At 53.3% G+C, this 12,323-nt stretch overlaps 3 protein-coding genes across 3 annotated transcripts; 1 reads left to right on the top strand and 2 right to left on the bottom strand.

Annotated features, from left to right (window-relative positions):
- Positions 1 to 369: 369 nt before the first annotated feature.
- N0V89_012432 (uncharacterized protein) lies at positions 370 to 4,198 on the bottom strand (the record flags this gene model as incomplete). The annotated part of the gene is made up of 3 exons (XM_056221153.1): positions 370 to 909; positions 960 to 1,566; positions 1,620 to 4,198. The coding sequence occupies 3 exons, from the start codon at positions 4,196 to 4,198 to the stop codon at positions 370 to 372; spliced, it is 3,726 nt and encodes a 1,241-aa protein (XP_056065140.1).
- A 4,633-nt stretch (positions 4,199 to 8,831) lies between these two features.
- Positions 8,832 to 10,094, top strand: N0V89_012431 (uncharacterized protein; the record flags this gene model as incomplete). Its single annotated transcript, XM_056221152.1, has 5 exons — positions 8,832 to 9,055; positions 9,109 to 9,163; positions 9,203 to 9,487; positions 9,538 to 9,843; positions 9,891 to 10,094. The coding sequence occupies 5 exons, from the start codon at positions 8,832 to 8,834 to the stop codon at positions 10,092 to 10,094; spliced, it is 1,074 nt and encodes a 357-aa protein (XP_056065139.1).
- A 490-nt stretch (positions 10,095 to 10,584) lies between these two features.
- On the bottom strand, positions 10,585 to 11,936 carry N0V89_012430 (uncharacterized protein; the record flags this gene model as incomplete). The annotated part of the gene is made up of 2 exons (XM_056221151.1): positions 10,585 to 11,447; positions 11,498 to 11,936. 2 exons carry the CDS (start codon positions 11,934 to 11,936, stop codon positions 10,585 to 10,587), a joined length of 1,302 nt encoding a protein of 433 aa, XP_056065138.1.
- Positions 11,937 to 12,323: the final 387 nt, after the last annotated feature.

The following is a 12,323-nucleotide window of genomic DNA, read 5'->3' as shown; positions in this document are numbered from 1 at the left end:
TAAGCTTCTTAGATATTTGGGCTCCCGTACATCGATGACTTGATGATAAATCCTAGGAACACGCGGACTAAGAAACGTCTCCAAAGGTATGACCCGATAGTGTATCGGCGACGATGTTCACACGCACGCGAAGGGCTTCCGAGACACGCTGGAAGCTGCGATGGACTATTCTCTACATTTAAAGCAGCTGTTCTTTCACGACCATGTAATTACTAGATGAAGTGTCATAAGATTGATTCATAGCCGCCCAACCGTGGCTATCAAAACGCCTCCAAGAAATCCTCACACATGCTATGCATTCCATTGCTCGCTCGCTCAATTGTTCAAGCACACAAGCTGCCTTTTCCATCCTTCACACCTCATCAATCTCTACCTCCCATACTCCAAACTCGGCACAATGACTGGCCCATACTTCATCGGCGCACTGTAAGGCCCCTCATTCTGCACCATGAAGTCCACCGCCAGGCTCAGCTTCCCGCTTCCATGTTGTCCCGGTACCTGTCCGAATGTTCCATTTACAATCTCCGGATCATACACAACGCAAGCAACGTAATTTCTCCTACCCATTAATCTCTTGTATTCTCTCGGAGCGCCGTTGACGTCCTGGGTGAAGATCTCCATCATGTCTTCCTTCGTGTCAGAAGGCGCATGATTGGAGCGATGCCCGTTTTGCGGGATGTAGAGAGCGCGATTGTTGTGCAGGAGGCGGAGGACGTAATTTGAAGGGGGAGCATTGACGACGCTGGAGGAGATGATTTGATACATGGTCTTGTGGTCTTGGGGTTTGGCAGGGTCATGTACGAGGCCTGCGCCGCATACGTCGACACCACCAGAGAAGAAGGTCATGCGAAGTGACTTGTTGTGGGCAATGCCTTGAAGAGTTCGGATCAAGTATGTGCGCTCGAGATCCTAGAAAAGGTGAGCTAGAGCCAATGGATAACCTGCCTTGAGAGGCTTACCTTTGAATCATGCGTCCACTGGTCGCGAAGCTCGTCGAGCAGGTCGATCTCGCCAAAAGGACTCAAGACACCACTCATGAGACCTGACTTTCCGATGGCTTTCTTAACCGAATTGAAGCCGTCGCCGACCACGCTCTTAGCACCGACAACACCTGCCACACCTGCTGTCATTTTCCCAAGCATGTTGAAAGTTCCAGTGACGGCTTTCTTGCCGGTTGCCATTGAATTGGCGAGATGCTCTACAGATTCCAGACGGGGGTAAACCACAGGAACTGGGACCATCCATATGCAGTGTTGCACGCTTGGCGGAAGAGTCGCAACCTTCGGGAAGATGCCTTGGTACGTTGGACCAGCCATGACCTGATGTGGGTTTCGCTCAGACCTACAATCGGGTCCTACAACCGTAACACAAGGTCCGAGATACTTGATGAAATGCCAACCGGTGCCCGTTACCGTAAAGAGATCCATGTCGTTGTTCACATTGCGAAGAATCTCCAAAGTAGTATGGTGTTGGAACAAGAGATACATCTCGATGCCTATCCGGCCGATGTTCTTGAACATGTTGGAAAATTGCATGTATTCGGGATATGAGCCAAATCCATCAAAACTGAAACGTCCGTTAGCGATGCTCGAGACAATCTGTGGTAACACTGCACTTACATGTCATGATCGTCGAGCGCTAGGATGTGGGGAATCTGCGCAAACGCTTCTCGCAAATGCGGCTGGTCGAAATGACTTGTGTAGTAGTGGAAGTACGCATGGCAAACTTCCTCATCATGTTTCGCAGTCCACGGTGCGTTCTTACGGTTTTCTTTGCCGCTCATTGCCGTCCACTGCTTCAGCAACGGTATTTCCTTCCATAGTCGATCAGCGTAAATATGCCCGCCTAGGCCAAGCTGCACATGGAAGCCACCGCACTCAGTGTTCTTCTGAAGGATGTCCTTCCACATGTAGCCTACGCCTCCAAGCTTAGACCGTTCGTTTGCATTCACATTGAGAGCAAAGTCATTGCCTGAATGAGCAATGAAGCGCCAGCTGGTCTCGTTGCGGCCCGCTACCAGGAACTCGAACCGTGTGCAGCCCAGATGCGAAGTGATTGCATAAGTCCACTTCGCCGCATGATCCTCTTCCATTCGCAGCTCGACGTCGTAGCGGTAGAAGATCCAGGTTTGATGGGTGTAAATAGGATTTGCTTTCAGTTGCCGAGGATTTGGCGAAAGATCTACACTCTGATGGATATGTATCGTTGGAGGATGCGGGGTGTTTGTGATGAGTAGAATGGAGCCCAACCACAGACCACGCTCGATATCCATATTCGTGTACCTCAGATACGGACCAAAGTACACACTATTCGTCGGGTTGATCTTGTACTGATCCACACCTGCAACAGGGGGAGGTCCAGTAAACCCACTAGTGGTGGGAGTTGCAACGGAAGCCATACCGAGCATACCGTCGGGGTAACCGGCGGTCTGAGTAGGAAAGCCAGGAGATGCAAGTGGTGTTTTGCCAAATGCTGGAGATGCCAAAGGATTTGCAAATGAGCCCGCTGGCGACATGGGCTCGTTCAGGTTCAGGGGTGTGGGACCCTTTGGAAACTCCCATTGTGTCGATTGCGTGGGCAAATGAATATAGTAGTACTGGCCGGAAGTCTGATCGAGATGCGCTATCCAGCCCTCAGGAAGCGGCGGAGGTGACGCAGGACCAGGTCCCGGTGCTGTTGGTGCGGGACTTGGTGTGCTTGCATGCTGTTGTATTTGCGGCGTTTGTTGCGGGAATTGACTGGCGGTTGGCGTTGGCGCTACAACGCCCAGCGGCTGTGAAGACGGACCTGTCTGCGTCTGCGGAGATCGTAGATCGTTTGCAAAAGCCGGATGTTGCTGGAGATTCGGGTCGCTCATCACACCAGGCTGTTGAGGTGCTTGTGCAGCCGCCCCTTGTGGGCGTTGTTTCTCCTGGGGGTATCCGGCCGATGATGAAGCTGGAGGATGCTGGATACTTGAGTACGCTGGTGGCGGTTCCTCGTTCATGTTCATACGGCCCATGTCCTGCGACAACGAATGCTCTGGTTGGCCATTCGCAGGGGCCGGAGATCCTGTGTTGACTGGGACATGACCCGGTACCTGAGGCAGAGGCGCTTGTGGAGGGCTACTTGAAGGTCCGACCTGATTCATACCTTGGTATACGGCTGGCGGACCATGGGGGTGGCTGCCCGGCTGCTCTGTGGGTGTCCATGGTCGTCGCGGGGGCTGCTGATTCGGGGTGGGTGAGGTGACGTTCTGTCTGGGCTGCTGGTTTGCGTACACCTGGTTCCTCTGTGCAGCTGCGGCATTCTGTGCGGTCTGCGCTTGTAGGCTCGTCAGAGTGGATGTGCCGGCGATTCCCGCTGCAGCGAAACGTGCCTCGATTCCACCACTAGGTGGAGGTATGATGGGCGTTTCGGGAGGAGGTGGCGACCCTCGTTGCGCTTTGGTCGTGGAAGTTGACGCAGTCGAGCTCAGCCGATTGATGCCGCCAGGGTTGGGAATATTCAGCGTCGGCTGTGGTGATTTCGGACCTCCAGGTACTTGAGGCGGCGGCCAGTATTGCTGGTGGTAGTCTGGGAAAGGGTTGGGATCCGTACTACCCTGCCTCTGCGGTGCTCGTTGGAAGAGCCCCTCCTTATCAGGCGTCTCTGGGCCTGGAGACTCTGGGAGAGGCTTGGGCGCAGTTCCCCTCCGCTCAGCCAGTCTAGAGGGCTGTATAGATCCGTCTGGCGCTCTTCCAGGTCCGCCATAGCCTGCCACTGACGGTCTGTTTGGGTCGTTCGCATCGAATCTTGCGCGCGAGGCTGGTGATGAGGGGCTCGGCCCTGTAGAGCTGCCAGAGCCTCTTCGTTGCTCCTCTCGGTATCTTCGATCTTGACTCTTCGTTCGAGTCTCGGCGTCACTCTGTGGTGTGTATCTCCCTGAAGCCAAGGTCGGCTGCTTTGGTGGGCCGTCGTCGTCTGGGTAAGGCAAGGGTGCGGTAGGAGGGTTCGTGGGCGGCGCTGGAAATGTTGGCATAGGCGGAGGCCGCGAAAAGACAGGCTGGTTGGACTTGGAGCTGCCTGCCGAGTCTGTTCGCGGTGGAGGGCTCTTGGTGTGTGACTCGCGCTTCTGTATCCTGAGGGGCCCTACTATAGGCGTCTCAGGCGCATCCTCAGGGCGCAGGAACAGCTCCTCGTCGGGGCGACCCTGCTTGCGCGCCTCCCGACCGTCCATGGTGTGGATTATATGCGCGTGTATGTAAGTCGTGCCTACTTCGGCCGTGGGATCGCCGGCGGTGGGAGCGGACACTTATTTTTGGAGAAGGGTGCAGCTCGAGTCTCCGCTGGATGTACGTGGGCGGGCGGCGGCGGGGTATCTCGAGAGATGACGCTGGGCTGGGCTGAGGGCGATGAAGACGCAGCAGCGCAACCGGCCGGTGCTAGAGTGCAGGATGCGTGCCTGCGTGATCGTGCAGGGCGGAAGATGCGCAGCTGGAGGGCACACGAGGCGACTGCTGACTTACGTAGCCTCTGGTACTCTCCTGCCATGGCATCGACTCTCGCCGCCTGCACAAGGTCGCTTCTTGGGCCGCGCCTCGACAGCTCCCTGTACGCGCCCGACGGGCCTGCGTGACGCCTGATTGGGCAGCATACGCGCTGGCGACCGCATCGAAGACCTGCTCGTCACCTTGGCGGCGCATACAAAACGACCCGGCATCCGACTGGCAGAGAGGAGAGTGGCTAGTGAGAAACCTTTCAGGAGAGGCGCCTGGAGGAGGGCGTGGTTGGCTCTTTGTCCACGCAAGTCCCGGCGCAAGGGTGCGGCCCGCTCACCATGACCACGCCGGAGCCATGCATGAACCCTTTTCAGCCTCCCGTCGCTCGCGGTGCCACACTACGGCACTTTCGTAGGGCAGCGTTCCGTAAGGCAGCACCAGAGCACGCGGGCTCGGTTCTGGTGTGGTGGCCGAGGTGATGCTGAGTCGAGTCTAGGACCTTACCATCACTCTCCAAGTCTCGGGAGCTTCAAAGCATTACATACTTAACGGCAGAAACCCTCAGTCCTTGGCTTCCCAACGAAAAGGAGACAAATGCAGACATCATACGATACACATAACGGACCTTGTACTAATGCGTACCTGGGTACCATACACTTCATGTGACTTTTGCCGCCATTGACACGGCAAACACGGGAAGCTTATTGGAACAATTCGATCGGTTGTAACAACACTTCACTCGCAATATACCTCTGGTGAGAATCGTCAATCTTTCCCATGACTACACCTACCATACACACTGGATGGGAGGCACTCAACTATTGTGATTGCCGGCCATTAACTATCAGGCCACAGTCTTATGCACGCATTATATAGTGAGTCACCCCAGGGTAGTTCACTCTATACTTACTACTTGAATGCCCTTAGCTTGCAAGCTCATAGCCAGAGGTTGACTCTGGCACCAAGAGGCTCAAGTTTTTGTGTCGCACACTGAACCGCATAAAGAAGCTTGCACATCCTCAACTCCCACCAACTTAGCAGATCCCTCCACAGCCTCTCCTCCTCCCCCTCCTGAGAAAGTAGTGAGTCTAGGGCTGACAGCATCAGTGTCCTTGAGTCAAGAGCACCGCCTGAACATTCACCCCACTACCTGTACAAAGGCATAGGGCAAGAACAACGCCAGCTGGAGAAGTAAGATCTTAGGAGCTAATGCTTATCGCACCGTGATCAAGGCGATCGGCGACCCTGCTTCTGCACGACATTCAGCAGCGTGTCATGGACGTAGTCTGACGCTGTATTCTACACAGCGTTGTGTTGCGATGTCTACTTCTTTGCATCTTCTCGTAAATATACTTACTACATAGACGGGGATCTCAGTCCAGAATAAGGGAATGTCGACTATGTGCCATGAGATGACTCGGGCTTCTATGAGCTCCCCCTTTCGGTGATGCAGTACGGAAGCCTAGCATATCAAGGCAACTGACCGGAGGACCTTCCACTGATCGAGTTTAGCACAATGTATAATCGGAGGCCTGAAGTATATGGCCCCAGGCCCTGATATCCTTGACCCCACGGGGTTCTCGTGATAGAAAGGAGTGTCTCGGGCAGCATGCATCATTGGCCGCTCGCTCTCACGAACCCAATGCCGGTAGTTCTATCCTTGAGGCATATGTCGCCTCTCCGTAAGTGTCCGAGGTAGTCCCAGTCCTCAGGTATCAATACAGTTGGATGTCTTGGTTCTGCGGAGGTCGGCGAGTTAAGGCACGAAGCGCTCCGTTCTCGCATCATCCCGACTGACAGACTAGCATTGCAGATTACCATGTTCGGATGTTCCTCGTCCGCTACCATCCGCATGGCGGCGAAAAGCCCCCAAACCAACCGACCCAGAGGCCGCTCTCTGCGGCGATGGCGACCACGCGGTCCGTACAAGCTGAGCCGCGCAGACCGTACTCGCCTTCTTCGTGTTCGCTATAGGCTCCATGTGCAGGTGCACGCACATGTCTTGCCGTCATCCACGCTCTTATACCCATTTTTGGAACCCCGCGTGAACCCAGGTCTGCGTTCCCGCATCCGCTCGTACGTCGCCAAGACAAGAATTCGCCTGTGAATGTTTACCATATTATTGGTATGCAGACGCGGAATCCCACTCCGCGATTTAGTATGCCAAGGCTTGCTGCTTTTGCTTTTGCAGTAGTAGGATTGGTAGAAGAGGCTGTCAGCGGACCCGGCGCGAGGTGCGGAATACGAGGGTGTGGCTTTGACGAAGGAACATGGGAACGACATGAGAACGACCCAAACGACCGGATGCGATGTTTGGCGGCGGACCATAGATAACTCTTCTGGGACGGATCATCAGAACGTCCGCAGCTTGGTGATGCTTTACAATCATCGTTGCTTGCGTGTGATGCTTCATGCGTTGCTAGGCACTCGGAAGTGTGTCCTTATGTAGAATACTACATAAGCGGAGGGATGTTGCAAGACGCGCTTCAGGCGCAAATCTTGGTATGTCTCCAGTGCCACAATGATACCCGCAAATGGCTTGCTAGGCGAAGCTTTCGTTGCTTGCGAACTCTTAAGCTGGATAAGCGTGAGCGTGGAGGTGGTACGACGTGAGCGCCAGTGTGGCGAATTCGTCGTGTTCGCCTCCAAGCCATTTTGCGAACTTGAATGACATTCGCGCGAGCTTCCGTGTTCTAAGATTTGCGACATGAGTGATTCGAGACCTCCACTACTGATGTTGAGTTAGAGAGCGTCGACCTGCCGATACGAACCGCAGGTACCCAGAAGCGATCCATCAGCCCGGTTCTTTTTATCCCCGTTTCTGCATAGCGACAACCGGTTGAAAGTGATCCATCGGCAGCGGGCCGTCCCAGATTGACTAGGCTCGCGTGGTCCCCCGACTGCCACGCGGAGCTAGTCAAAGAGCGACAGGACTTGCAGACTGCGCTTTTAACGTTCGAGACTCGTGGTAAGTTTGTTGGTGACCTTGTTAGTAGCTCTTGGCTATCGCGAGGTAGATCAGTGCTGTGCCCGTTGTCGGACTTTGACTAGGTCGAGGGTTGACTTGTCAGCTTATCCTATTCAGCTTTCGTAAAGCGTTACGACCTCCTGTATAGCTTGAAGGACCTCTTGTCATGGTGAACAGACACAGAGGCTCGTAACAAGCGTTAGGTAAATGGTAGGGCAATGCGAGGAATCTTCTTTTAGACGGCCAAGGACTGCTTCGGCATCAGCTGTTCCGTCTCCACACCACAAAGAAGGCTGCTGTCCGCCTACTGAATGGCACAGCCACTGATACATTGACTCCTACAAGCCCTCTTCTTGGCTGCGGATGTAGGCAGTCGTTCACCTCAGACCCGGCGCTGCCGAGCTGGAGGTCATGCAGGTTTCGCACAGCAGCACGCGTATCTGGGACCAAAGTTCGACACCATGTGGCCTTCCCAAGAGCTAGAGGCTTGTCATGGCTTCATTTTATGTTTAGTGTCCTGTTCGTTCACCGAATTCGTCGAGCATGTCCGATGCGTACTTGGCATTACAAGAGAGGCCGAATCCAGATGTAGGCCAAGGGACTTAAGAGTTTGCCACAGTAATGCAGGGCGCGGCGGACGAGCTTATGCTCACAGAAGTCCGTGGTTCCAAAAGTAGGCACAGTAATGGTGATGCGAAGATTTTTCTCCGACACCCAGCAACGAGCATAACTGACCTATTTCATAGTCTTAGTAGACATCGATCTTACTCAGGATGATACATACCACCCTAGCGTTGACGAGGGTTACCAAAACCCAAACTCATCTCGTACGTCCCTGACCGAGCCTCTCGGCGGTTTGGCAGAGCCACCCGGCCGAATCAACCTCGTCCTGCAGTTCGTTTCTTGGCTTTGTGAAGGTTGCCTCGCGTGGTCTGCCCTGTACACGAAGAAATTTCTGTACTCGGTCTAGTTGCAGTCCTTCAAGGCCGTGTCGCGCTCGGGGCTCACCACCTAGATGGGATGTCTAGACCAATAGCAATCCCGCACTCTGTAGCTTCAGGTCGCGGGAGTCCGAAAAATAGCATCCGAACCGTCTTCAAGCCTCCAGCGCTTGGGTAGCAGGATCATGGCACGGTCGGCCTCGACTCCCTGCTCGCAGATTCGATAGTACGACGCAGTGCGACTCCTCTCGATGCAGGGGCAATGGAATGACAATGGCGGCAAGAGCGGGCCAGACTCGGAGGAGCAGCTTTTGAGGAGTGGAAGCCTACAACAGAAGGCCAGTGGAACAGGTATAAGTATCAGCATGATATCCTATCCAACATCCATCGAGCACCGACTTCTTAGCTCCGGTCGTCAACTTTCCTCTTGCCACATACTTGCCTACAATATCTCTTTCAAGAATGTTGTCCAAACTCGCTCGAGCCACGGTGGCTCTCACGCTCACTTCGTCTTGTCTCGTGCAGGCTCAATTCGCCACCAAAGTTCCAGCAGCCGAAGCCTCTGCTGTTGCGGGAATCGTAGAAGACGACCCTGCCGACTTTCCCAAGTTCAAGAAGACGGGAAGTCCCGCGTATACCTTGTACTCGGAAGCTCTTCCTATTCCAGCACCGGCCACTCCTAAGTAGTGCGTGACACAACCATTCTGCTTCCTTCCTGGACTGATCTAACCTGTCGTAGTAAGATTATCAACCCAGTGACGAATAAGGAGATCTGGTATTATGTTGGTGCCCTGGTATGCAGTTGACTGACCTCAGCTAACCTCTGCGGTCAGGAATTCGAGATCAAGCCGTTCAATCAGCAGGTCTACCCCAAGCTCAAGCCCGCTCGACTTGTGGGGTACGATGGCAAGTCCCCTGGGCCTACCATCATCGTCCCCAAGGGCACTGAGAGTGTTGTTCGTTTCGTGAACAGTGCCGATCGTGAGAACTCGGTCCATCTGCACGGGTCTCCATCTCGTGCTCCATTCGATGGATGGGCAGCGGACATCACCAACCCTGGCGAGTACAAGGACTACTACTATCCCAATTTCCAGTCTGCTCGCTTCCTGTGGTATCACGTAAGTATCTCTTCTAAGAATGATTTGTCTGCCCTAGCTGACCTTGTCAGGACCATGCTCTCCACTGGACGGCAGAAAACGCCTACTTTGGCCAAGCCGGTGCGTACCTCATCACTGATACCGAGGAGGACAAGCTTGGCCTTCCCTCTGGCTACGGAAAGCAAGACATTCCTCTCGTACTCTCATCCAAGCAGTACAATTCCGATGGTACTTTGTTTTCTACTCAGGGAGAAGACACGTCGCTGTGGGGTGATGTAATCCACGTGAATGGTCAACCATGGCCATTTTATAACGTTGAGCCCCGCAAATATCGGTTTCGCTTCCTCAATGCAGCTGTCTCTCGTAACTTCGATTTGGTAATTCCGCATATTCCCGCTGAGTGACAATGCTGATGACATCGCAGTTCTTCGTCACATCTACGGCCACGAATACCAGGATCCCTTTCAAAGTCATCGCTTCTGACTCTGGACTCCTTGAGGGCCCGGTCCAAGTTGATGACCTCAAGGTGGCTGTTGCTGAACGCTATGAAGTTGTCTTCGACTTCTCGCAGTATGCAGGCAAGACCCTGTTTCTCCGCAATGATGAGCAAGCTGGCGACGGTAAATAACCTTAGAAGTGCTGCCATGTCTCATGCTGATCCGCACAGTTGGTGTCGACGAGATATACGAGAATACCGATCAGGTCATGAAGTTCGTCGTCAGCAGCACGCCTGTGACCGATACCTCAAACGTGCCATCGACCCTCCGAACCGTACCATTTCCTCCGGCTGGCCATACAGATATCGATCACCAATTTCGCTTCCATCGATCTGGTGGTGAGTGGAAGATTAACGATGTTGGCTTTGCCGATGCGGCCAATCGGGTTCTTGCCAAGGTCCCTCAAGGCAAAGTTGAGATTTGGCAGCTTGAGAATAAAGTAAGCCCTCCTTCTACCAATTATGAAAGGTATCGGTTCCGCTTCCTCAACGCATCTGTCTCTCGTAACTTCAATTTGGTAAGTGGGGCAGGTACATTTGCAGACAGACTGCATCGTTATCACGATCAAAAAGACATGCTATGTATCCACTCGGCACAAGATCCATATTGTGGGTACTCAATCTATAGGATTGGGACTTCAATACCCAATGAAAGCATGTTCACGTCGTCTTTTCGAAGATTTTCAATCATCCTTTCCTCGCTCATTCCCTCCCAGAGGTCCAAACTGCGCCTTTTCGTCTCCCATTCCAAGAAATGCACAGGCCATTCGTCATATGAAAGACTGCGTTTCAGGAAGTCCTCCACGTGGTATTCGATCAGACGCTCGATATTGGTATCCCGGCGTACCGATTTGTCAATTCCAAGAGCTCGAAGTCTTAACAAGAGCTTTGTATCTGACATGGAGGTGTAATCGAAATCGGTGGTAATGGTTGGTAGAGGTGCTGTGTGTTCGTGTCCTAACTTAGCCCGTTTTGAAGACCCGTTACTTTGTGGAGTGTCGTCTGACATGACACGTTTCTCGGGCACCACAGCCTTCGGCTTCATCGTTCTATCATTCGTGGGTGGAGTTTGCTGTGGTTCCAAGTGCAGACCAGTCGAATATTCCTCATCCGTGGAACCATCGGCATCAACGTCTGAAGTGGAATCTTCTTGTAGTGGTTCATGACCTGCCGGCAATTTTGTCTTTCCCGTCGTCTTGCTCTCCTCACCTTGTTCTCTTGTTACGTTCTGTTCATCCAAATCTGCAACAACCCTGTCTCTTACAAACATGAGCGCCTGTCCGAGCAGATTTCGCCCTGTCCAGTCGCTTGGTTTCCTGCTCTTGGCTTGCTCGACGTTCAACCCAATCCCCCAAATCTTGTCTCTTGGGGACGCTTCCGCGAGCAAGCGTTTACCCGTTGCGAGAAGCTGCGGTTTTAGTTCCTTAGCCGCCTCTGATTTCGTGAACTTCAACCAAGTGGCTGATGTCACGACATGAAAGCTTTCTAAACCGCGCGGTTTAGCTCTCATCCAAAAGTAGCTAGTTTGGTCTTACCTGTTTGCCACAGGTCCTTGTCGAAAGGCTTGACCTTTTTGCCGAGTGATTTTTGCTTCTTAGGCTCTTTCTCGTTGATGATCGCCTCCATCATCTTCTCGTCCTCGAATAGAGCAGCCTTCGCGTACTGGAAATATTGTTCTGCAGAGTTAAACTTCAGCCCAGCGTGGTCGAACCTGACCGGATACATCTGTGATAGAAAACCGTTCGCGTTGCTGGCTCCGTAGAAGTAGACGGGAACATCGTGTTCAGGGTCATCGCCTTCGACTGGTGTAGTTGCCTGCTTATTGAGTTTCAAATTCGATTTGTGCACATGCCTCTCAACTCTGCGGCTAGTCTTCCCGTTCTCCGCACTTGGGCGGGGCGCGGAAATCGGCGCGGCGTTAGGTGTTTTCTGCTTCTTTTCGCCGCTGTTCTTGCTTTTCCGTTTGCTCGACATCGCGGTGACTGGCGGCACTAGGCTATACAAAGCTATTTGATCTATTTGGAGGTATCGAGGCTGTCAATGAATTCGGGCTCAAAGCGAGACGCGCCGGCCTGGGTGAGAGAATTGTGTGTAGTAGTCATCGTGCTCTATGAGACATAAATTCTCACCGCAGGTTGGAGGAAGGTGAAAATTTGCGAAATGGGGCATGTCTCGGGCGCACTGCACTTTGTGCTGTGTGGTCCTCCGTGATCAACGATCAGAACTCTGTGAGATGACAATTAGTAGCCTTCGTAGCACTTGGTTGCAGCAGCTATCATTCGACTGAGCGGCTTTACTAGCAGCATCAGAAGTGCGGTGAAGCGCGCTACAAACGAAAACGCATCACCTGATTGGTTGCGC

This window comes from Didymosphaeria variabile, assembly GCF_027946475.1.
Source record: "Didymosphaeria variabile strain IMI 356815 chromosome Unknown scaffold_10, whole genome shotgun sequence".
Classification (NCBI taxonomy): Eukaryota; Fungi; Ascomycota; class Dothideomycetes; order Pleosporales; family Didymosphaeriaceae; genus Didymosphaeria; species Didymosphaeria variabile.
The sequence above is the reverse complement of the archived record's forward strand: the minus strand, read 5'-3'. Positions and strand labels throughout refer to the sequence as shown.